The following is a 21666-nucleotide window of genomic DNA, read 5'->3' as shown; positions in this document are numbered from 1 at the left end:
CACCTCATAGTCAAATCTCAAATTTTCAATATTGTGATCATATTTCATAACTTCCAATAATCATTAAATTGAATAAATAGCTAATTGAAGCAAAAATAATTTTTTTTTATTAGCATAAAGACATTAAGAAGCTTTGTAGGGTACGCCACCGAAATGGTTGACCTTTACTTGTATTTTAATTTTTTTTAGAATTTATTATAATATTTAAGATATTTTATAGTAATTAACGTCCTAATAATTTTGTAAAAGTACATGTTACAATGTTTTATTTTACTTTCGATGTGTTAGTTCAACCTTAAAGCTTGTCAAAAATTTCAGTGTCATTTTTTGTAAATCCAACTCCATTCCAACTTTTCGGAAATTCATCTTATTAGAAACATTTATATGTTATGTATACAATTAGATTTTATCATTTTCATTCGAGTCTAAGTATAATTACTTTTATAAAATACCCCAACACTTAGTGCAGCATTTGGTAATTGTTTTAAAAAATAATTTTTAAAAAGTGCTATATAAATTTTGTAGAATAAAAATTTGTTTAAAACCCTAAAATATTTTAACTTGTTTTTAATATTTTAAAATATGTTTTAAAAATAATTTTTATTTTTAGTATTTTATTTTTAATAATTCTATTTATTTATATAGTTATTTCTTAAAATAGTCAAACAATTAAAAGATATTATTTGAAATACTCAATTTTTTATTTTTAAAAATAAAAAAACAGATAATACTTCTTTGTTCTCGAATATGTATTTTTATATCAGATAACTTCTTTATTCTCGAATATGTATTTTTGTATTTTTTATTTTTTTATTTTGTGAAGAACATAAAACTGTTCTAAAAAACAATTTTCAAATAGACCCTTTAATTTTTTTTATTGTCTATAAGTTATATACATCAATATGTATTAACTTTTTTTTATTGTTTTGTTTATACACAATGTCATATTCATGTCTAAAATTTATATTTATTTTGGAAATTAAGTTAAAATTCATTGATTTTTTAACTTTTCTAAGTTAACGCATATATGAATTTATTAAATTTATATTTATTTAATTATAATTAAACAAAAATTTAAATTATTATATAATAATTTTAGCAATCACTTAGTAAACTTTGTATTTTATTGAGTACATAATACATTTTTATTTATCGATATCATTACATTATTAAATTAATTATTTAGATTTATTAATTAAAATGATTAATTTAACTATTGAAATGATTTATGAATTAAAATGCATAGAAGGCATCACGAATAAATTAAAATATATAAATTCATATTAACAAGAAGCTAAAACTTAAATATCCTTTCTCTTAGACCATCACATAAACGATGGTTTGAAATAATTTAAATTTAAATTTAAATGTTAATTTTGACAAATCAGAAAAGGAATCTTTTTAGTAATGGTGGAATTGAATTAAAAAATAGATATAAATAATAAAATCTAGCAGAATTAGCAAGACATAAATTTCACATTATCAACAACACCCATTAATGGGATGATTAGGATGCAATAAAAAACAGAAGAAGAAAAACCAAAAAAAGAGCAAGAAATTTGTTCAAATGTGAAACTGAAAGTGAAATATGTTAATTTTTTTTGGTGGATTTTAATGGTGAGTTGACTGTGAAAACAACAAAAAGGAAGGGCAAAATCTGGAGGAGAGATGGAGAATTTAGGATAAAAATCCGCTGTTGGCACAGCCCATAGGAATCCCAAGCATGGCCCCTGGTTTTACACTCCCAAAACCAACTGTATTTCTCTTTCAGCCAGCCCTAGCCCTCTGCCTCCTTTTATACTCAGCATCTCCCCCTCAAATCGTCTTCACCTACAGAGATGCAAATTTTCACATCTCTGTGTTTATCTTACTCTTCAGGATTGGTGTCAATCTTGAAATAGGAATACCCACCTGTGGTAATAGTCAGTTCTGTGGGTTTCTGTCGTCTTCTTCTTCTTCTTTTTCTTCCCCTGTTTTGGAACAGAGGAGGGAGGTGAGTTTGTGTTCTGGTGGTGATTTGTTGGTGGGTTTGGGGTGATACCCGCTTGGTGGTTCTGTGCTTATTGCGGTTTTTACGGTGCCCCCGAAATTTGTTGGTGCGCAGATCGTGATTCTGCATTTTGTTTGTTTGTTTTTGTGGTACTTTTGTTGAATTGTTTGTTTGTTTAGAGTTTGAATGGGGATTGAGACGGCTTTACCTGACCGAAAAGGGAAGGTGTTCTATGAATTGCCCAAGGAGACGAATAGCAGGTCGAAGAGGAGCCGTCGACGGCAGAGGAAGGTCTATCGGGTTCAGAAGCTATACGAGACATGCAAGGAGGTGTTTTCTTCCTGTGGGGCTGGGATTATTCCTCCTCCGGGTGATGTCGAAAAGCTCGCCTCGGTCTTGAGTATGCTCTGTCCTTGTTTTTTTTGTCTGCAATTTGAGTAATTGATGGGGTTGATTCAATTACAGTTTTTGATATGAATTCTTCATTGGGTGTCTCAAATTTGCAAATTGGGTTGCCTTGATGCATCCTCTCTGATCCTCCAGTGATTGAATTTCAGTGTTTGATGTGAATTCTTCATACCAGTTTGCATTTTTCTTCAGAAAATTTGATCATGTATGATCTGAATATATGATTTCACTCCTCCACACAAAATCCTAAACTTGTGAGAAAAATTTTCTGGGTGATTCTGAAGTCTTTTATATTTGTCGTAGAACTATGGAGCTGACATAGTTCCATGTTTGCTACCCTTGTGCAATGATTTCTACACACAGAGTTCTGTAACTTTTAGATGCCGGGTTTTGAGCTAAAGTTTCCAAATTAGAAATTCATAATTTGGTAATCATTGGTATGCTTCAGTGGATCTTTCCATCTTGTTTTACTTAGCATTTGAAATCTATGTATTTCTTTTTAACAGCATTTGCAATGAGAATTATAGGCTTACAAACCTGTCCCACATCGACCCCGCAGCCTAGAATTGCATGGAAATGTGCTAGCACAATTGCCACTTGTCTCTTGAACTTCTGTTGCCTTTTTCTCTTTGTTTTATGGCTTCTGTTGATTCTCACCATTCTGGCTTCTTATCTGCAGATAGCATGAAATTGGAGGATGTCGGCCTGAATCCGGAAATGTCGTGTTTTAGGACAGAGGCGCCGGATGAAGCCCCGAAGATAACGTACCTGCACCTTTATGAATGCGAAAAGTTCTCGGTGAGTTGATTTCTTTTAGGTGCTACTATGGATTGTAATGAGATGGGAACTCCCTTTCGGCCTTGGCTCTCATATGTGTTCACCCCTTGTAGATTGGGATCTTCTGCTTGCCTCCGTCGGGTGTCATTCCGCTTCATAATCATCCTGGAATGACGGTTTTCAGTAAACTTCTCTTCGGGTCGATGCACATCAAGTCATATGACTGGGCAGTTGATCCCCCCTGCAATCCATCTGCAAATGCCAATCCTTCACAAAGTAAGTTTTCCACTGATGTGTTTTATCTCTCATTTCAGCTGCAAAACTTGTGGGTGTGTTAAGGAAAACCCGAAATCTTTTTGCGGAAGGTTTTATGATTCATGGACTGAAAATTGAAAATTTGAGTAGGATGCTGGTTTTTTCCTGCGATAGCAGTGTTTTGTCTGTCATTGAAAGGGCTGTGTGGTGAAGATTCATGCACCAGATCATATGTTTCTTTCATGAAGATTCCTGAGTCTGATCAGAACTTGTCTCTCTTAATTTTAGTATTGTCCGATTCGGTTTTTTTCATTTGCTCGATTTAAAGACTTGCTTTTCACATCGGGTGTTTGTTATTGCAGTCCAGCACCCCGGTGTTCAGTTGGCCAAGGTTAAGGTTGATGCTGATTTTACTGCTCCTTGCAACAGCTCCATCCTGTACCCGGCTGCTGGGGGAAATATGCACCGTTTCACAGCATTGACAGCATGCGCAGTGCTAGATGTGCTAGGCCCACCGTACTCTGATCCTGAAGGCCGGGACTGCACATATTACTTTGACTTCCCTTTCACCAATTTCTCAGGTACAATGTCTATCAGGAGGAGGAAAAGGGAAAATGCTGGTGAATATTTAAAACGATTTTCCAATTTGGTCTAATCAATGTTCATCTTCATCCTTTTTGAGGTTCCGTGTCCTTCTTGGATAAGGAAGTGCAAAAGGAAATCAAAACATTGAACACTATTTCCTTTTCTTTTTCTATCTTTATTCCTCATGAGAACAGAAACGGAACGAATATTTTTGGACTTTAGACTATTTCTAACTAGGAATAATAGTATGGTCTGGATCAGGTTGAGTTGAATTTTCCTGGACTGCTTGATGCAGTTAGCTTTAACATCCAATCATCACACTGCTTTTCTTAATTTTATTGGATGTGTGTACAGTAATATCTAGAGACTGTAACCCTAGACCACTCATCTCCTTTCCCAACTGATCTAAGGCACAGCCAAATAGACTGGGTTTCTTTGTTTTTCTTGGCATGGAATCTTGATTATTCATTTATGATTCTTGAATTCAGTTGATGGGGTGTCCGTGCCGGAAGAGGAGAGGGAAGGCTACGCATGGCTCCAAGAGAGGGAGAAACTTGAGGACTTTGCTGTAGTTGGTGCAGTCTACAACGGCCCAATGATTGTGGAGTGTTGATCCCGGCCCACCTGCTTACATCTTTCCATGTCAGTGGATTCGGCTCAGCTACTTCATCTTCATCCTTCCATGTCAACAGCTGCTGACCGCTCTGTGTAGCAGAGAAACCTTTTTGTTTTTCTGGTTTTCTTTTTCTCTTCTTTTCTTTTCTTCTGAGGCCCTTGTTGCTGTCTCTTTCGTTTCTAAAGTTCTTGTACATACTCAAAAAGATTAAAAGAACAAATCACAGTGTTTGAAGTGCATCGGAAAGAAGCCTGTAAGTGCATTGAGAAAATGTAAGAAAGTGCACCCTTTTTCTTGTCCATGGACTTTGGTCTGGATCCCAATTCTTCTAATCCCCTTCCCCATGATTTGAACTACAATTACTGTAATTGAAAATCAATATTCTTTCTGAATTTTCAAATGACCGAGATTGGAAAGTTGTTTGAAATAGCCTGCCGTTTGTCTCACTGGTCGTTGTTATTGATTGACCCCTTTCCAATACCCTTCATTTCTGACTTTTGTCCCTCATGGTAGGCAGATAGATTCAAAGTGGTCATTGCTCTACTTCTATTCACTGTTTACTGTAGTTGCTTCCAAGCATACAGAAAGAAAAAGTTGAAGATTCCAAATGATCCCAAAGGCATTTCTCTATGATCCAACAAGAACATACATCATTCCTGGGCATACTAGACAGGAAAAAAAGGCCAAAGCCTGTAGGGACCTTCGCAGCCTTGATATAATCGAAAAGGGTAATCCATGTTGCATTTCCACCGATGCTATCTTCCAACAAGAACTATAAGTAAGCAGCAGCAGATTAAACTCTTTGATCTCATACCCACCATGGCTTCTGGGTTCATCTTGGAGGTCATCTCCTTGTTCTTGTTCTTCTTATATTCCAAATCATTTGCTGAGCTGATAACATCCCTCCCCGGACAACCAGCCAACGTCTTTTTCAAGCAGTACGCTGGTTACATTGTGACAGATGCTAGACATGGTCGCGCCCTGTTCTATTACTTCGTTGAAGCTAAAACAGCCGACCCACTTTCACGTCCCTTGGCCTTGTGGTTCAATGGAGGTAAAACTCGTATTAACTTCCCTTTTCCTAATTTCATTACACCAGGTTGACGACTGTTTCATGTTTATCTTTGATGCAAGGCCCTGGTTGTTCTTCGCTTGGTTTTGGTGCATTCATGGAAAATGGCCCCTTCCAACCAGGAGAGAATGGGATTCTTGTTAAGAACAAACATTCATGGAATTTAGGTAGAAACTTTTACTGGGTTTTTGGGAAAATCTTGTGATAATAGTTGAATAAGTTTTGTCTTAAATCTGAAATTTTGGACAGAATCAAACATGTTATACGTGGAGTCACCAATTGGGGTTGGATTTTCATACTCAAACACAAGCTCAGACTACTTTTGGAATGATACCAGGACAGGTATGCATCATTTTCTTGGAGAGAAACTTCCATGTTCCACCCCTTGCCTGGTTTCCAAAGTTGAACCAAAAGACTTTCTTCTGGTTGTAGCTGAAGATAACTTGAGATTTGTCATTAACTGGTTGGAAGAATTCCCAAACTACAAAGACTCCGAATTGTTTCTAACCGGTGAAAGCTATGCAGGTATTAGCAAATTGGTTTGGTGTTTCCTTCAACAGTATCAAAACAGAAGAATCCTTAAAATCTAATTTAAAATTAAGTTTTAATACTTTGCAGGCCACTACATTCCACAGCTTGCCGCCTTGATAGTGGAATACAACCAAAAGCCTAACATCAGACCCATCAAACTCAAATCCATTGCTGTAATGACCAACAACTGATAGCCAAGTAGTTGAAAATTTACTCTTCTTTTTACTAAATAGCCATTTCCAATTATTCTGTGTTTGTAGCTTGGGAATCCACTTCTAGACCTGGACATTAGTGTGCTTGCTGCTGATTACTTGTGGGCACATGGAGCCATATCCGATCACACATTAATGTTGGAGAAGACGGTCTGCAATTACTCAAAGTTTCTAAGAGAGTACATTCATGGTCAGTTGTCTGAGGGCTGCAACAATGTGTATAACAGAGTTGTCAATGAAATAGGCAATGATGTTCGGCAGGACGACCTCCTCCTGCCTATATGCTTGTCATCAAATTCTGCACAGCAATTTAAGCTAAAAGGCCAGCGAGGGACGATACATGCAGCAGTATGATTATCTAGATTGGTTGAACTGAACATGGAAATATCCTTCAATTTTGTTTTTCTTCTGACTGCGAGTTTGTGTATGAACAGATTGCTGGGAGGACCAGAGAAACAATACCTGATCCATGCCTTTCAGATAGGATACTTACCTATCTAAACAACCCTCAAGTTCAAAAAGCACTCCATGCCAATGCCACTCATCTTCCATACCATTGGGGCTTCTGTGCAGGGTCAGTTTTGTCGCATTCTCAACTCTCATTCTCACACGACATCTTGAATATTGGTGGATGACTCAAAAGGAAATTTTGCAGGCCTCTAGAGTATCAAATAGATAACTTGGACATGAACCTTATACCCCTCATTGAACACCTAATTGAAGAGGGCATTCCCATATTGCTTTTCAGGTTTACAACTCTCATTTTCAGCTTCTAATACTCCATTTTATTTAATCTTGTGCTCAACATTGGTGTTTGTTTCATACAGCGGTGACCAGGATGCAATCATCCCTCTCACTCAAACGAGGATAATCGCGAATAATGTGGCTAAGGACTTGAAGCTAGTCCCTTTCACAGAATATGGCACTTGGTATGACAAGAAGCAGGTATGCAAGCCACCAAACACTTGAGTATCACACATGGCATATACAGTCCATGGCATGTGACAGGGGTTGGAACCCAGTGGGTGATTGACTGAGAATTGATCACATTATTGGAATCAAATTGGCATTTTGCAGGTTGGGGGATGGACACAATCATTTGGTGGATTGAGAGAAGGGAAGAATGTGACATTGCTCACATTTGCGACGGTTAGAGGTGCAGCTCATGAGGTCCCCTTCACATCCCCTTCCCAAGCCCTCACAATGTTCAAATCATTCCTGAGTGGCTCCCCACTTCCTAGGCCCCATGAATGATTTCTAGCTACTTTTTGGCCCTCCTACACTTTGAAAAAAGGTCATGTATGACCGACTGTACTGTAATAGACTTTCAAGCTCCTTGAATAATTGAAGGCATGTTGGCAAGAAAAACGTTTTGGAGAACTGTTTTTGAAAACAAAATTATGTTTGAAAACTCAAATATAAAAAATAATTTAGATAATTCAAGTTTCCTTTGTACCTAGGTAACCATTCATGTGACGTCTTAAGTATCCATCTAGCTACATAAACTAGCACATTCTTGTCTAACACAAGAGACCCACTTCATAAGAGATGACAAGTGAAACAATGAAAGAAAAGGGGTTAATTTTTCTCATTTTTTCTCGGACCTCTTTTATATTTTGAGCAAGAAGGGAGGTGATTGAAATTTATATGAGAAGTAGCTAATCGAAGTTAAGTATATTTAATCAAAACCGTAAGAGAAGTAAATAAAATTAACTCAACTAAAAATGCTTAAATCTCACTACAAGGTCGGCTCGAAACATGATTAAGGAGACTTTACTCCTAATTAATCTTCATGCCTCTTCTAACCCAAACATAAAAGACCAATATTTTATGAAAAAAGATGTATATATAAAGCACTTTTTTCAAGAACAAGGAAAGTCCAAGTCTTTTGTTTTGTTTTCAAAAAACCATAAAATAATTAGGCTTTAAAAGCGTTTTCTAAAGAACAATTATTTATTTCTAATCAACCCAAAAACCCGGGGTCATTAATTCAAATTTGGGATTAGTTTTTTCTTGCTTGAAACTTTGAAATTTGAGAAAGGGAATTTGAAAAGAACAGCTTGATGAGTCAAAATTGGCATCAGTCACTGTGCAAAATTTCCGCTGACTCTGGGAATGTGGACTCTTGGCATTGAGAGGATGGAAACTGTCGGAATTGAAGAAGGATGAAGTGAAAAAAGTGGTGTGATAATAGGGGAATCAGAAAATGATTTGCATGTGGTAAGATGGGCTGTACTGTATGTACACACTTAAAAGATAAAAGAATAATGAAATTTCAAAATTTCTGAATGATACCACAATTTCTAAGGACATGACAATCATTTTACACCTCAAGTTCAAAGGCTCAAAGTGAAAATGATACAAACATTTATTTTATAACTAAAGTTGCCCATTATTAAATTCCTATTCAGAATAGTAAAATAAATGAATTCTAAAATATTTAGATATCAATTTTAAAAACTAATACATCAATTAAAGTGTTATTGTCCAAATTACCCCAAACTCAAATAATTTCAAACAATAATTAAATTTTAACATTTAAATAATATCCAAAATAAAGTTTAAATCAAAATCCTAATAAAGAAAAATTCATCAACCTAGCTATTACTCCTCACCCAAATTGAGAGTACCCGAAAAATTATTAACAAAATGACATGGGCTCAAAGCCCAATGAAGAGCATCAATACAATTTTATGAATTAAAGATTTTCAATTATAATTACAAACAAGAGATATATACTATAATTATTTTCATAAAAACTTTTGAGTTCAAAATGTTAATACAATAAAAAAATTTTCAACAAAACTTTCTCATATGCATTTTAAAACAAGTTTTCATCAAAACTAAATCAAATACATTCAAAATATCTTTACACTGAGTATTAAATAACAAATGACTAGGCCATAGAAATATCAACAATTATAACACACTAGGGCCATAAAAATTAAAGTCAAACACTTCATTTTATTAATTCAAATTTACAAAACAAAATATCATATCTTCACAATTTTCATTTTTCATAAACAGAGAAAATGCTCAAACATATTTTCTTTTCATAAAAAATATATATCTCATCCATGCATAAAAATAAAAATAATATTTTTAAACATTTCAAAATACAATATAAAAAAAAAATTTTATTTTTACAAAATTTGCATTAATTTCCCTTACCTTAAAGAAGTACTCAAAATCTTGAATTATTTAATCCTAAAGAATTTCCTCCTCACCTAAGATAATATCGTACACAATATTTATTATTGATTATTTATTTAAATATATAAATTTGACAATCCTAAAATATTTTATTTAGTATCAGAAATCCTAATTAATTTTTAAAATCTTCAACCCATGTTCTTTGATCTCTCTTATTTTTTGTAAAAAGATTTTTTTAATAGAGAAGATAGGAAAAATCTATTTCGTACCTAGATATTTTAAATACGAAAAGACAATTTTACATTTATTAAATTAATTTAAAATTTAAATTATAGTTTTACCCCAAAATTAGGTTTGGGGCTTCACAGCCAACAAGAGCCATTTCCATACAACACTATTAAAGTCACTTTGATCTTATACCTCGTCATGGCTTTGGGGTTCATCTTGGAGGCCATCTCCTTCTTCTTGTTCCAATTGTATTCCAAATCATTTGCTGAGCTGATAACAGCCCTTCCAGGACAACCTGCCAATGTTTCTTTCAAGCAGTACTCTGGTTACATTGCGACAGATGATCAACATGGTCGAGCCCTGTTCTATTACTTTGTTGAAGCTGAAACAGCCCACCCACTTTCGCGTCCCTTAACTCTGTGGCTCAATGGAGGTGACACTTACAACTTCGTTTCTCCCTATTTCCTCAAATAAATCTGAGGTTTCATGTTGATGATTTAGTTTCATGTTTAACTTGACTCAAGGCCCTGGTTGTTCTTCACTTGGTTTTGGTGCATTCATGGAAAATGGCCCTTTCCAACCAGGAGAGAATGGGATTCTTGTCAAGAACAAACATTCATGGAATATAGGTAGAAAACTTTGATTGGATTGTAGGAAAATATTGTCCTTACATGATTTTCTTTCTAAGTTTGGAATTTTGCACAGAATCAAACATGTTGTATGTGGAGTCACCAATTGGGGTTGGATTTTCATACTCAAATACAAGCTCAAATTACTTTTGGAATGATACCAGGACAGGTAGACATGCATTTTCCTAGAAAGGAACTTCCACCCTTAGCTTATTTTCAAATCTGAACCAAATGATTTTCTTCTGGTTGCAGCTGAAGACAATTTGAGGTTTATTGTTAACTGGTTCGAAGAATTCCCATACTACAAAGACTCAGAATTGTTTCTAACTGGTGAAAGTTATGCAGGTATTAATAAAGGGATTTAATATTATCCTTGACATGATCAAAGCAGAAGAATTGTTAAAATTTGATTTGAAAGTTGTAATATTTTGCTTCCAGGTCACTACATTCCACAGCTTGCAGCCTTGTTAGTAGAGTACAACAAGAGGCCTAACATCAGACCCATAAAGCTCAAAGCCATTGCTGTATATAACCCACAAGTGATAGCTAAGCAGTTGAAAATTTATGTGGTTTTTACCAAATAATCATTTGTGAATCTTGTGTTTGTAGCTTGGGAATCCACTCCTAGACTTGGACATTAGTGTGCTTGCTGGTGATTACTTATGGTCACATGGTGCCATATCAGATGACACATTACTGTTGGAGAAGACGGTCTGTAATGACTCCAAGTATCTAAGGGAGTACTATCATGGTCAATTGTCTAAGGAATGCAAAGATGTGTTCAACAGAGTGTTAGACGAAATAAGCGGTGATGTTGAGAAGGGCGACCTCCTCATGCCTAAATGCTTGTCATCAAATTCTGCTCAGCAATTTAGACTGAAAGGCCTGCAAGGGAAGATCTACGCAGAGGTTGGTTTGTTGTCTATTTTTTGAATGTATATAATGATGATTATCTAGATTTAGTAGAACAATCAATCATGATGTTGAAATGAACATGAATATGGTTCAGTTTTGTTCTTCTAACTGTGAGTTTGTGTACGGACAGATTGATAGGAGGACCAGAGGAACAATACCTGATCCATGCCTTCCTGATAGGATACTTACCTATCTAAACAACCCTCAAGTTCAAAAAGCACTCCATGCCAATACAACTCACCTTCCATACTATTGGGACTTCTGTTCAGGGTCGGTCTCTCTCATTCCCAACTCTCATTCTATGTGATGTCTTGTATTGGCATGCTTTTAGCAAGAGAAGATACAGTTATATATGCTGACCCGTTGCAAAAAATGCAAGAGAGAGAGAGAGTGAGAGAGGGCGAGAGAGAATGCGACGGCGAGTGCGAGGGCGAGGAGGGGGAGGAGAGCTCGGCGCCGCGGAACAGAAGAAAGGAGTGCAATTTCTCAGTGGAATCCAAGGAGTTCGAGATTGTCGTGGAGGATAGAAGAGGAAAAATCCAAGTTTTTATTGTGGAGAAGAAGGGAGGGGTGTCGTCATGGGTCCGATTGGGTTCGGATAGCATAGGGTTTTTCTTAGAAGGGTTGAATCTCTGTATTAAGGACGAGAAAGAAGCAAGATGGGGAAGGGAATGGAAGGAGCAGGGGAGAACGTATGCTATGATACGAGGGATGAACAGAGCAGGGGGGTTTATACGGCTAGGGGTTTCCGATATAGAGGGGAAGAGGTACTGCATTTTCATCCCGAGAGGTAGAAGGGATAAAAGGGGGTGGATGACCATGGCGGAGAAGCTTAACCAGATGGTAGGGTTTCTCGGTAAAAAACCAACTAACTAGGAAGAAAAGGGTGTGGAGAAGGCTGGTGGGGGAAGATCGTTTGCAGCAATGGTGAAACGATCAATGTCGGGTACCCCAAATGTTGTTGCAGTGAAGGTGAAAAGGGAGGAATCCATAGGACTTTTACAGAAATTGGATCATTGTGCTGTGGCGAGTTGGAAAGATAGGTCAGGGGGAGAAGATGATCTTGCGAAGTTGGGGCAAATCTGGGCAAAGTCGTGGAATCTCAAAGGTAGTTTAGGGCTGGCTAAGCTGGATAAGGAAAGAGTACTGCTAGAATTTGAAAAATTGGAGGAGGCCAGACGCGTTGTTTCCTCTGGGAATCGCGCGATGGAAGGAAGCCAAGTAAGGCTGGAATACTGGAGTCCAAGGAGTGGATGTTGGGCAGAGGAGGAAGAGAGAAAGGAAGCCTGGGTGAGGATAGTTGGGCTTCCAATCTCGTTTTGGAGCCCAGAGATATTGAAGAAAGTGGGGGACGAATGTGGCGGGTTCATCGCAGTCGATGAACAAACGAAGCTGATGGGTGAACTCCAATGGGCCAGAATCTTGGTGAGATTGAGAGGAGAACTTAGACCGAGCGTTCTGGAAATCGAAGCGGAGGAGGAGATTTACGTAGTGTCCTTATGGTGGGAGTGTTGGCCGGTGATGAGGAGAAAACGCAGAAACGAAGTTGGCCGTCGGAGCAGTGAGGTTAGGGGTGAGGAGATGTCACGCGCGGGGCAGCGAGTGACGAAGGAGTGGGTGAGTGTGAGGCCCGAGGCGCAGAACCTGTCAGTCGATGGGATGGACGTGCAGGGGGCTGGGCCGGGTCGGGTTGAGGTCAGTCCAGATCTAAGCCTGACATCTCGGTCCTGGGCTTCAAATGGCAAGATACATTCTTTAAGTCCATGTGCGGGCCCAAAGTTGAGCGGGTCCATGGACTTGAAAAAGAAAGGTGTGGTTGTAAGTGATTATGGCCCAGATGCAGGCCCGTCACTTAGAATGGAAGACGTGGGCTGCTACGCTAAAGGCCCAGCTTCGCCTTTAGTCCGACCGTCAAACGAAGGCCCAAGTGATTCAAAGGGCTGCTCCCAACAGCCCGATCTAGGTGGTAATCTAAGGGAGGACCCAAAATCATCAGTAGCCCAAGAGGAGATAGGCTCCCTGTTGCAGTGTCTCGTCCCTAGTTATCCTCCTGCACCAGAGCCTTTCGTTGCGAGGGAGTCTGACGACACAAGAAAGCTTCAAGGTGGGGTCAGGCTGACAGAGACGGATAGGGCGCTCGAAGAGGAAGCAATGAGGTATGGAATGGGGTCAAGTTCTTGGGGGAAAAGGGTTTTAGGGGATTCTCATCTCAACTCTTTTCTTTTTGATCGGACTCCGGAGGGGGAGTTTTTCGATCATTCTGGGGATTTGGGTGAGGCAGTTCGGGCTGATAATTCAATGTGACTTACAGTGTATGAGGCTAGTAATGAAAGGATGAATGGCTGCAAGGAATTGGGACTATCCAAAAGCAGTAGTGATAAAGGCAGGGGGATGGATGGGGTTGGGGACATATATGATGCTCAAGTTGAGAGAAGGGAGCCGGAGGGCAAATGGGAAGAGAGTGGCTTGGCGAGGTTCAGCTAGTTCCTGGGATTCCCCACGGAGGGGTTGGAGAAGGAAATATTGAATTTTTTGACCAAAATCAGAAAAAGACGGGAGAAAATTCATAGCAAAGAGCTACTGGAAAAGTCTAAATTTGAAAGGGAGCTAAGAAGATTGGAATGCTCCATAAATTATGAGGGGGGGATGAAACAGAAAGGCTCGGGTCAGGGCAAAGGGCGCCAAATTGTGATTGTCCAATGAAGGTGAAAATTCTGAGCTGGAATGTGAGGGGAGCAAATGATAGCTCCAAAAGAAAAGTGATTAAGACGTTTATAAGAAATCAGAGGGTGGACCTTATTTGTATTCAGGAGACAAAAATGCAAATTATGACGGATAGCATAGTGAGAAGTTTAGGCTCTGGGAGATTCCTAGATTGGAAAGCTGTGAATGCGGAGGGGGCTTCGGGAGGAATTTTTATATGTTGGGATAAGAGGACTTTGGACATTATAGATTGGGAGGAGGGACAGTTTACGTTATCTTGCAGATTCCGGAACGTAGAAAATGGGATTGTCTGGGTTTTTACGGGAGTATATGGCCCGTTCTCTAAAGTGGAAAGGGATGCGTTATGGGAAGAGTTTGGGGCAATTAGAGGGCTGTGGGAAGACCCCTGGTGTTTAGGGGGGATTTTAATATTACTTTGTTTCCGAGGGAAAGGAGTAGACAAAGGAGAATTAGCTCAGCAATGAGGAAATTTGCTGAAACTGTGAATGATCTTGGGCTGGTGGATCTTCCTCTTCCAAGAGGAGAATGTACTTGGAATGGGGGCCAGAATAATTAGACCTGGGCACGTTTGGACAGGTTCCTGGTGACTCCTTGCTGGATAGACCAGTTCAGTGGGATTAATCAATGTAGACTGCCCCGTCCGGTATCTGATCATTTCCCAATAATGTTAGTGGAGGGTGGGATAAGACGTGGGCCGACTCCATTCAGATTTGAAAACATGTGGCTTAAGGTTGAGGGCTTCAAAGAGCTGGTGCGTAGCTGGTGGCAAGGAATTGATGTAAGGGGCAGTGCTAGTTACAAGTTGGCTACTAAAATGAAGGAAATAAAAAAGAAGCTGAAAGTCTGGAATAGGGAAGTCTTCGGTAAGCTGGAGAGCAACAAATCTGAAGCCTTGCAGCAGGTGGAATTCTGGGATAGGGAGGAAGATGAGAGAGTTCTGACTGTGGAGGAAACAGAGCTGAAGAAAGAGGCAAAAGAAAATTACAGAAAATGGGTGATGATGGAGGAAACTCACTGGAGACAGCTTTCAAGGGAAATATGGCTAAAGGAGGGGGACAGAAACACGGGGTTCTTTCATCGTATGGCAAGTGCTCACCGTAGAAATAATTCTTTGGAGAGAATTAAGATCAATGGGGAATGGCTTCTAGAGGAGCAGGAAATTAGGGAAGGAATTGCTAATGCGTTTAAAAATTTTCTCTCAGAAGATACGGGGTGGAAGGCGGATATTGGGAGAATCCAGCTTGAACAGATCAGCCATCAAGAGGCTGAGAATCTGGAGAGGCCCTTTTCAGAGGATGAAATCCATGCGGCCTTGATGGAGATGAATGGGGATAAAGCCCCTGGCCCGGATGGCTTTACTCTGGCCTTTTGGCAAAGCTGTTGGGAGTTTATCAAGGAGGAGATTCTAGAAATGTTCAAGGAATTCTACGAACATAGCTCTTTCCTCAAGAGCCTTAACAATACTTTCTTGGTATTGATCCCCAAGAAAAGTGGGGCTGAGGACCTTGGAGACTTTAGACCCATTAGTCTACTGGGGGGGGGGGGGGGGGCTGTACAAGTTATTGGCTAAAGTGCTAGCTAACAGACTGAAGATGGTAGTTGGAAAGGTGGTCTCTACTTCTCAGAATGCCTTTGTGAGAGGAAGACAAATCCTTGATGCCTCCTTAATTGCAAATGAAGTGATAGACTCGTGGCAAAAACAAAAAGAAAAGGGTCTTATATGTAAGCTGGATATAGAAAAAGCTTATGATAGTATCAACTGGAAGTTTTTGTTGAAGGTGTTGCAAAAAATGGGCTTTGGGCCTAAGTGGGTGGGGTGGATGTGGAGCTGCCTATCCTCAGCTAAATTTTCAGTGTTGGTTAACGGTGTGCCTGCAGGTTTCTTTCCTAGCACTAAAGGTCTTAGACAAGGAGATCCCCTGTCTCCTTATCTCTTTGTTATGGGGATGGAAGTGTTAGATGTTCTTATTAGGAGAGCTGTGGAGGGGGGTTTCTTATCAGGGTGTAATATAAGGGGTGGCAGTGAACCCCCTCTGATTATCTCTCACTTGTTTTTTGCTGACGATACAATTATATTCTGTGAGGCCAGAAAGGATCATCTAACCCATTTAAGTTGGATTTTATTCTGGTTTGAAGCGGCGTCAGGCCTAAGGATTAATTTAGCCAAGAGTGAAATCATTCCAGTTGGAGAAGTGGTGGAGATGGAGGAATTGGCTGTTGAACTAGGTTGCAGGGTGGGGTCCTTACCTTCTCAGTACTTGGGCCTTCCTTTAGGGGCTCCTAATAAAGCGCCTTATATGTGGGATGGGGTGGAAGAGAGAGTCAGGAGGAGACTAGCTCTTTGGAAACGACAATATATTTCTAAAGGGGGAAGAGTCACTTTAATAAAAAGTACTTTGGCTAGCATGCCAATCTACCAAATGTCTATCTTCAGAATGCCCAAGATTGTTGCTAGAAGACTTGAGAAAGTGCAAAGGGACTTCTTGTGGGGAGGGGGAAATATGGAGGGGAAAATTCATTTGGTAAATTGGGAGGTGGTATGCACAGACAAGGATAAAGGTGGGCTAGGCCTTAGGAAGCTAGCTATGTTGAACAAGGCTCTGCTTGGCAAGTGGATATGGAGGTTTGCTTGTGACAAAGATAATCTTTGGAAACAAGTGATCAAGGTGAAGTATGGGCAGGAGGATTTTGGGTGGTGGCCAAAGAAGGTTAATGGGGCGGTGGGAGTAGGGGTTTGGAAAGAGATTTGGAAAGAATTAGATTGGTGTTGGAATAACATGACTTTCAGAGCAGGGAAGGGCAACACGATCAGATTTTGGACAGATGTGTGGTGTACAGAGTCAGCGCTGTCCCAATGTTTTCCTCATCTCTTTGGTATGACGGTTCAAAGGAATGCAACGGTTGAGGAAATGTGGGATCAAAATTTGGGGCAAGGAAATTGGAATCTAAATTTTTTGAGGGATTTCAATGATTGGGAGATGGAGTTGGTTAGGGATTTTCTACATATATTGAGGGGTCACAAGCCCTCTCTGGAGGAAGATTCAGTCCTGTGGAGGAAAGGAAAAAGAGGTCAGTTCAGGGTCAAGGAAGCTTATAGTTTGTTGGCGAGGTCTGCTGATACAGGTTTTCCTTCTAGGAGCATTTGGGTGGCAAGGGTGCCAACTAAAGTTGCTTTTTTTGCGTGGGAGGCGACATGGGGGAAGGTGCTCACTTTGGATAGACTTCAAAGAAGAGGGCTTCAACTTCCAAATCGCTGCTTCCTATGTGGTTGTGAGGAAGAAAGTGTAAATCATATCCTTATACATTGTACAGTGGTTAGAGCTCTATGGGATATTGTTTTTGGTTTAGTTGATGTGAAATGGGTTTTTCCAGAAAGTGTAAAGGAGGTTTTAGCTAGCTGGAGGGGCTCGTTTGTGGGAAAGAAAAGGAAAAAGATTTGGGACGCCATTCCGTTGTGTATTTTTTGGACGGTGTGGAAGGAGAGGAATAGATTAGCTTTTAGGGGAGGTGTGTTGAATGTGCAGAAGTTAAAGAATTTTTTTGTTTGTAATCTGTGGAGTTGGGCCAAATTGTATGTAGGTGAGGAGGCGTTCTCCCTTATAGGCTTCCTAGAGTGGATAGCTTCCATTTAAAGAGAGGTGATTCTTTTGTTGTTGTTTTTTGAGGCCTTAGCTGCCTTATATACTTCCTGTATACCTTGTGGCGTTGTGCCTTTTGAATGAATATCCTTTACTTATCAAAAAAAAAAAAAAAAAAAAAAAAAATTTTATGTGATGTCTTGTAGATTGGTTATTTAGCTAAACATAATTTTGCAGGCCTCTGGTGTATCAAGTAGATAATTTGGACATGGACCTTCTACCCCTCATTGCATACCTACTTGAACAGGACATTCGCATATTACTTTACAGGTTTCAACTTTTATTTTCAGCTTCTCATATTCAAATCCTGTTCCGCACTTTTGCTTGAAATTCTAATTTTCATGTTCGGTGTTGTTTCATACAGTGGTGACCAGGATGCAAAAGTCCCTCTCACTCAAACCAGGTTAATCACGAATAATCTGGCTAAGGACCTGAAGCTAGTCCCTTTCACAAAATATGGCACTTGGTATGATAAGGAGCAGGTATGCAAGCCTCCAAACACAAGTAGTACCACAGGGCATATACAGTCCATGGCATGTGACAGTGGTGCCAACATGCTAGCTTTTGGTGGGTTGGAACCCAAGGGTGATTGACTGAGAATTAATTACATTATTGGATTCAAATTGGCAATTTGCAGGTTGGAGGATGGTCACAATCATTTGGTAGACTAAGAGAAGGGATGAATTTGACATTGCTTACGTTCGCAACTGTTCGAGGAGCAGCTCATGAGGTCCCCTTCACATCCCCTTCCCAAGCACTCACTTTGTTCAAGTCATTCCTCAGTGGCTCCCCACCTCCTAGGCTCCATGAATGATTTCTAGCTACTTGTTCTAATTCATCCTTCATAGGACAAGGACCTCCTACACTTTGAAAAAAGGTCATGTATGACAAAATGATCAATTCATTCCAATGTCACTTAAGACCTGTACTGTAATAGATTTTCAAGCTCCTTGAATAATTAAGCTTCCCTTTCGGCATTTTGTTGAATTTTCTTATGCTTTGATTGGTTCAACCACATGTTTCGACTGATTGAATGCAATCTTTAGAAGAAGTATGCAGCAAAACCATCCTCAAATCCTACCATTTATTCATTCTTTCTTCTTTTCATTCACCAAAACTTTTTAAACATCACCAATATTTAGTCCCAAAGGAAGACAGGTCAAAACCCTTAATTTCCCTGCTCAAAACTGAGAAACCTTGGCTTATCCTCAGGCCATAAATCCTGTTTCTCAGGTGCCAAAGCATCATCTACATCTGTCCAGATAACACTGATCCCTTGTTTCTTTAATTTTGTCGAGAAACACTAGACTATCAGCTGACAGTTCCTGTCTCCATCATGCCTATACTTATCAAGACTGTTGCATCTAAACCATCCATCTAGCTACATAAACTAATAAGACTCTTGTCTAAAATAAATGACCCACTTCATAGTAGATGGCAGATGCAACCATAAACTAAAAATGCTTAATCTCACTAAAAGGCCAGCTTATACCCTCTTCATTAAACTTCCCATATCCTTAAAAAAAGTAATTAAGTTTACTTCCAACTGTTCGATCAGTTAATGCACAAGCAAACACAGCCCGAATCTCATCTGTATTACTTAATTCAATGCCTAATCATAATCGTTGACCTAGTTCATTAGAATAACCACAACTTGGCCTAAAAGTCTCTGGGTAGGATTAAAATATATCGATGCATGTCTCCACAAGGCAATGCATGTGGGAACATCAGAGTCTTTATTATCCCATCCAATCCGGCCCCTCCTCTTCTCCATTCTCTTCTCCCACATATGTAATTCCACATTTTTCATTGATGATCCAATTACTCCGGAAAAGTTCAAGCCTGCCTTTGCAGAAGTCTCGGAACATTGGAAGACACCAGATAAAAGTTAAGGTCAAAAACTCTCATTTTTTATTCCTTTACAAAGACTTATCGATCTTTCCACCTTTCTTTTTTGAATACTGGTGCATGAAGATGACTGCAACTCAATATATCATATTCATTGACTGTCCCTTAAGAAAATTAATTCAAAACTAGAATAATAAGACTCATTTTGTATATATGAAAGTTCCCTACAAAATTAAATTTCTTTTGTTGGGTTTCTCCTATTCTTCTCAGGGTCTGGTTGGTTTGAACAGTTAGCCAACTTTTTTCATTTTTAAAACATTTTTTCGGCCTGATTTGGTGAAACCCTAGTTTGTCTTTAACTAATGTTGGGAAAAGTAGAAGAGCCAGCCTATTTCACATATCATTAGAATAACAACAACTAGTCTAATTTCAAATCTTAGGTAAAATATGATGTAGTGATCCAGTTTTCATAGGCTGCCTTCCTATTTTATCGCACCTTATGACATTATTACACATATTTTTATTTAGACAAAAAGGTCAAGAACATCTCGCGTCACTCATTAGTTTTTTTTCCACCGTCCAGGCTAGACAAGGTCTGGGTGGTGGAAAAAGAGAGAAGAGAAAAAAGGCGGAAGAAGAGTAAGAAGTTTCATGGAGTCCTGAAGCCAAAAAACTGTTTTCTTCATCCTGGAAACCATGAACTAGAGCTTCATCAATCAAGTACTAATATGAATTTTTCTGGTTATTAGTACCTTCCAAGATTTTACCAGTTCATTCTCACCTTGAGCTAAACCCATTGAGCTTGTCATTGTAATACATGACCTCATGGAGTTGATTGCTATTTGTATTGATCCAAAGGCCAGATGGTGTCATTTTTTGAACACCAACAGTTTTCCAAGGATTCCAGGGGTCAACACCTTATTCCCACAGATCAAACCCCATGACAACACCAATTTTGATAATTTACTAACATGGTTTTGAATTCAAAGGAGGTATACTGGCTGCCATATGTTTTAATAATAGGGGAGTGGCGGTATTGATCCTATTATTTTTATCTCGGTTTTGAAGGATAAAACCTCTTGGATAACCAAGATGGCCGCTCGGTTTTTTAGAATAATGATCCTTCTTGAGTCATGTAGTTGTTGAACTTTAAGTAAAGATGTGTTCATCATGAAAGACTTCACATATTTTATGGTCCTAACAATAATACAGTGCTGTATGCTTAGTTTAATAATCTAACCGGTATCTCATACTCGTGAAAGATATTATTCTCTCTTTAATGTTTACTTAAGATTCAAATGGATGGGGATTACTCAAGCAAATCAAAGTTAAGATCATCACGAGATATGTTAGGGTTGCAAGAGCTGAATTAACCTCAACCAATCCTTCATGTCTTAGTACTAATCCTATAAGTATGCAATTTGGTAGCATGGAGAACAGAGGAAAACTTAGTCATGACCTAAGAAAATTAAACAAGTCTCTGGTTTGAATAAACCCTAGTGCCTAATTTGTCAACGAAATTAAGTTTTCACATTAGGTCATGTTTTGCAGTCGATGAAGACCTAATCGTTATCTCAAAACTTCCTTGATTGTATGTGAATTAGGGTTGTTGCAGTATACAAATTATTCCAATCTTCATAATATTGATAATATACTTCTAAGTACTAATTGGTTTAACTTCAACTCTATATAAAGGGAGAGCCATTTCTATTTCCTTTACCCTCCTAGCTAGCTAGATACTTTTCCATCCAACCAAACAATATTACTCATATACACCAGTCATATTTTCCCCCTCTCATTCTGTTGTGTACTAGATTGAAATATAGCAGGGAAGGTGAAAACCATGCTCTATGTAGAATTAATTCCACCCTAACAACTGCAAATGCAGGTGCTTGCATGCCAAGAAGCTCAAAGACATAGGGAGAATACTATTTCCTCCCTTGTACTACATCACCAGTCACTGACGAAATCCACCTGCCACCAGAGGGCAAGGCCTCAGTTTGACTGGTAGCCAGGTGACGTCTTCTGAGCTTGTACGAAGCTTCAAAGATGGTACTAGAAAATCAATCCTCTCACAGCTTGCGC

The 21666-nt window shown here is 38.9% G+C and overlaps 3 protein-coding genes across 4 annotated transcripts; all 3 read left to right on the top strand.

Annotated features, from left to right (window-relative positions):
* Positions 1-1719: 1719 nt before the first annotated feature.
* LOC117930841 (plant cysteine oxidase 2) lies at positions 1720-4932 on the top strand. Of its 2 annotated transcripts, XM_034851593.1 has the most exons (6): positions 1720-2096; positions 2170-2390; positions 3078-3196; positions 3289-3451; positions 3793-4011; positions 4504-4932. In XM_034851593.1, exons 2-6 carry the CDS (start codon positions 2177-2179, stop codon positions 4626-4628), a joined length of 840 nt encoding a protein of 279 aa, XP_034707484.1. In that variant the 5' UTR covers positions 1720-2096; positions 2170-2176; the 3' UTR covers positions 4629-4932. The 2 variants fall into 2 exon arrangements, with proteins under 2 accessions (XP_034707484.1, XP_034707483.1); XM_034851592.1 differs by having other exon boundaries at positions 1720-2390.
* A 177-nt stretch (positions 4933-5109) lies between these two features.
* LOC117930840 (serine carboxypeptidase-like 46) lies at positions 5110-7826 on the top strand. Its single transcript, XM_034851590.1, has 10 exons — positions 5110-5685; positions 5766-5870; positions 5953-6045; positions 6136-6228; positions 6322-6407; positions 6495-6794; positions 6881-7020; positions 7102-7194; positions 7274-7391; positions 7524-7826. Exons 1-10 carry the CDS (start codon positions 5367-5369, stop codon positions 7698-7700), a joined length of 1524 nt encoding a protein of 507 aa, XP_034707481.1. The 5' UTR covers positions 5110-5366; the 3' UTR covers positions 7701-7826.
* A 2165-nt stretch (positions 7827-9991) lies between these two features.
* On the top strand, positions 9992-18720 carry LOC117930897 (serine carboxypeptidase-like 45). Its single transcript, XM_034851680.1, has 10 exons — positions 9992-10260; positions 10352-10456; positions 10533-10625; positions 10709-10801; positions 10895-10980; positions 11066-11365; positions 11502-11641; positions 17911-18003; positions 18098-18215; positions 18371-18720. Exons 1-10 carry the CDS (start codon positions 10026-10028, stop codon positions 18545-18547), a joined length of 1440 nt encoding a protein of 479 aa, XP_034707571.1. The 5' UTR covers positions 9992-10025; the 3' UTR covers positions 18548-18720.
* Positions 18721-21666: the final 2946 nt, after the last annotated feature.

The sequence above is a fragment of the Vitis riparia genome, chromosome 14 (genome assembly GCF_004353265.1).
Source record: "Vitis riparia cultivar Riparia Gloire de Montpellier isolate 1030 chromosome 14, EGFV_Vit.rip_1.0, whole genome shotgun sequence".
In the NCBI taxonomy this organism is placed as follows: Eukaryota; Viridiplantae; Streptophyta; class Magnoliopsida; order Vitales; family Vitaceae; genus Vitis; species Vitis riparia.
Note: the sequence above shows the minus strand (reverse complement) of the source record. Positions and strands in the feature narration are given on the sequence as shown.

Coding starts and splice junctions, on each gene's coding strand:
- LOC117930841 (XM_034851593.1), top strand. CDS start 2,177: ATGGGGATTGAGACGGCTTTACCTGACCGAAAAGGGAAGGTGTTCTAT. Junction 2,391..3,077: donor AAAGCTCGCCTCGGTCTTGA/GTATGCTCTGTC, acceptor TCTTATCTGCAG/ATAGCATGAAATTGGAGGAT. Junction 4,012..4,503: donor CCCTTTCACCAATTTCTCAG/GTACAATGTCTA, acceptor TCTTGAATTCAG/TTGATGGGGTGTCCGTGCCG.
- LOC117930840 (XM_034851590.1), top strand. CDS start 5,367: ATGTTGCATTTCCACCGATGCTATCTTCCAACAAGAACTATAAGTAAG. Junction 6,795..6,880: donor GAGGGACGATACATGCAGCA/GTATGATTATCT, acceptor GTGTATGAACAG/ATTGCTGGGAGGACCAGAGA. Junction 7,021..7,101: donor CATTGGGGCTTCTGTGCAGG/GTCAGTTTTGTC, acceptor GAAATTTTGCAG/GCCTCTAGAGTATCAAATAG.
- LOC117930897 (XM_034851680.1), top strand. CDS start 10,026: ATGGCTTTGGGGTTCATCTTGGAGGCCATCTCCTTCTTCTTGTTCCAA. Junction 10,981..11,065: donor TAAAGCTCAAAGCCATTGCT/GTATATAACCCA, acceptor TTGTGTTTGTAG/CTTGGGAATCCACTCCTAGA. Junction 11,366..11,501: donor AAGGGAAGATCTACGCAGAG/GTTGGTTTGTTG, acceptor GTGTACGGACAG/ATTGATAGGAGGACCAGAGG.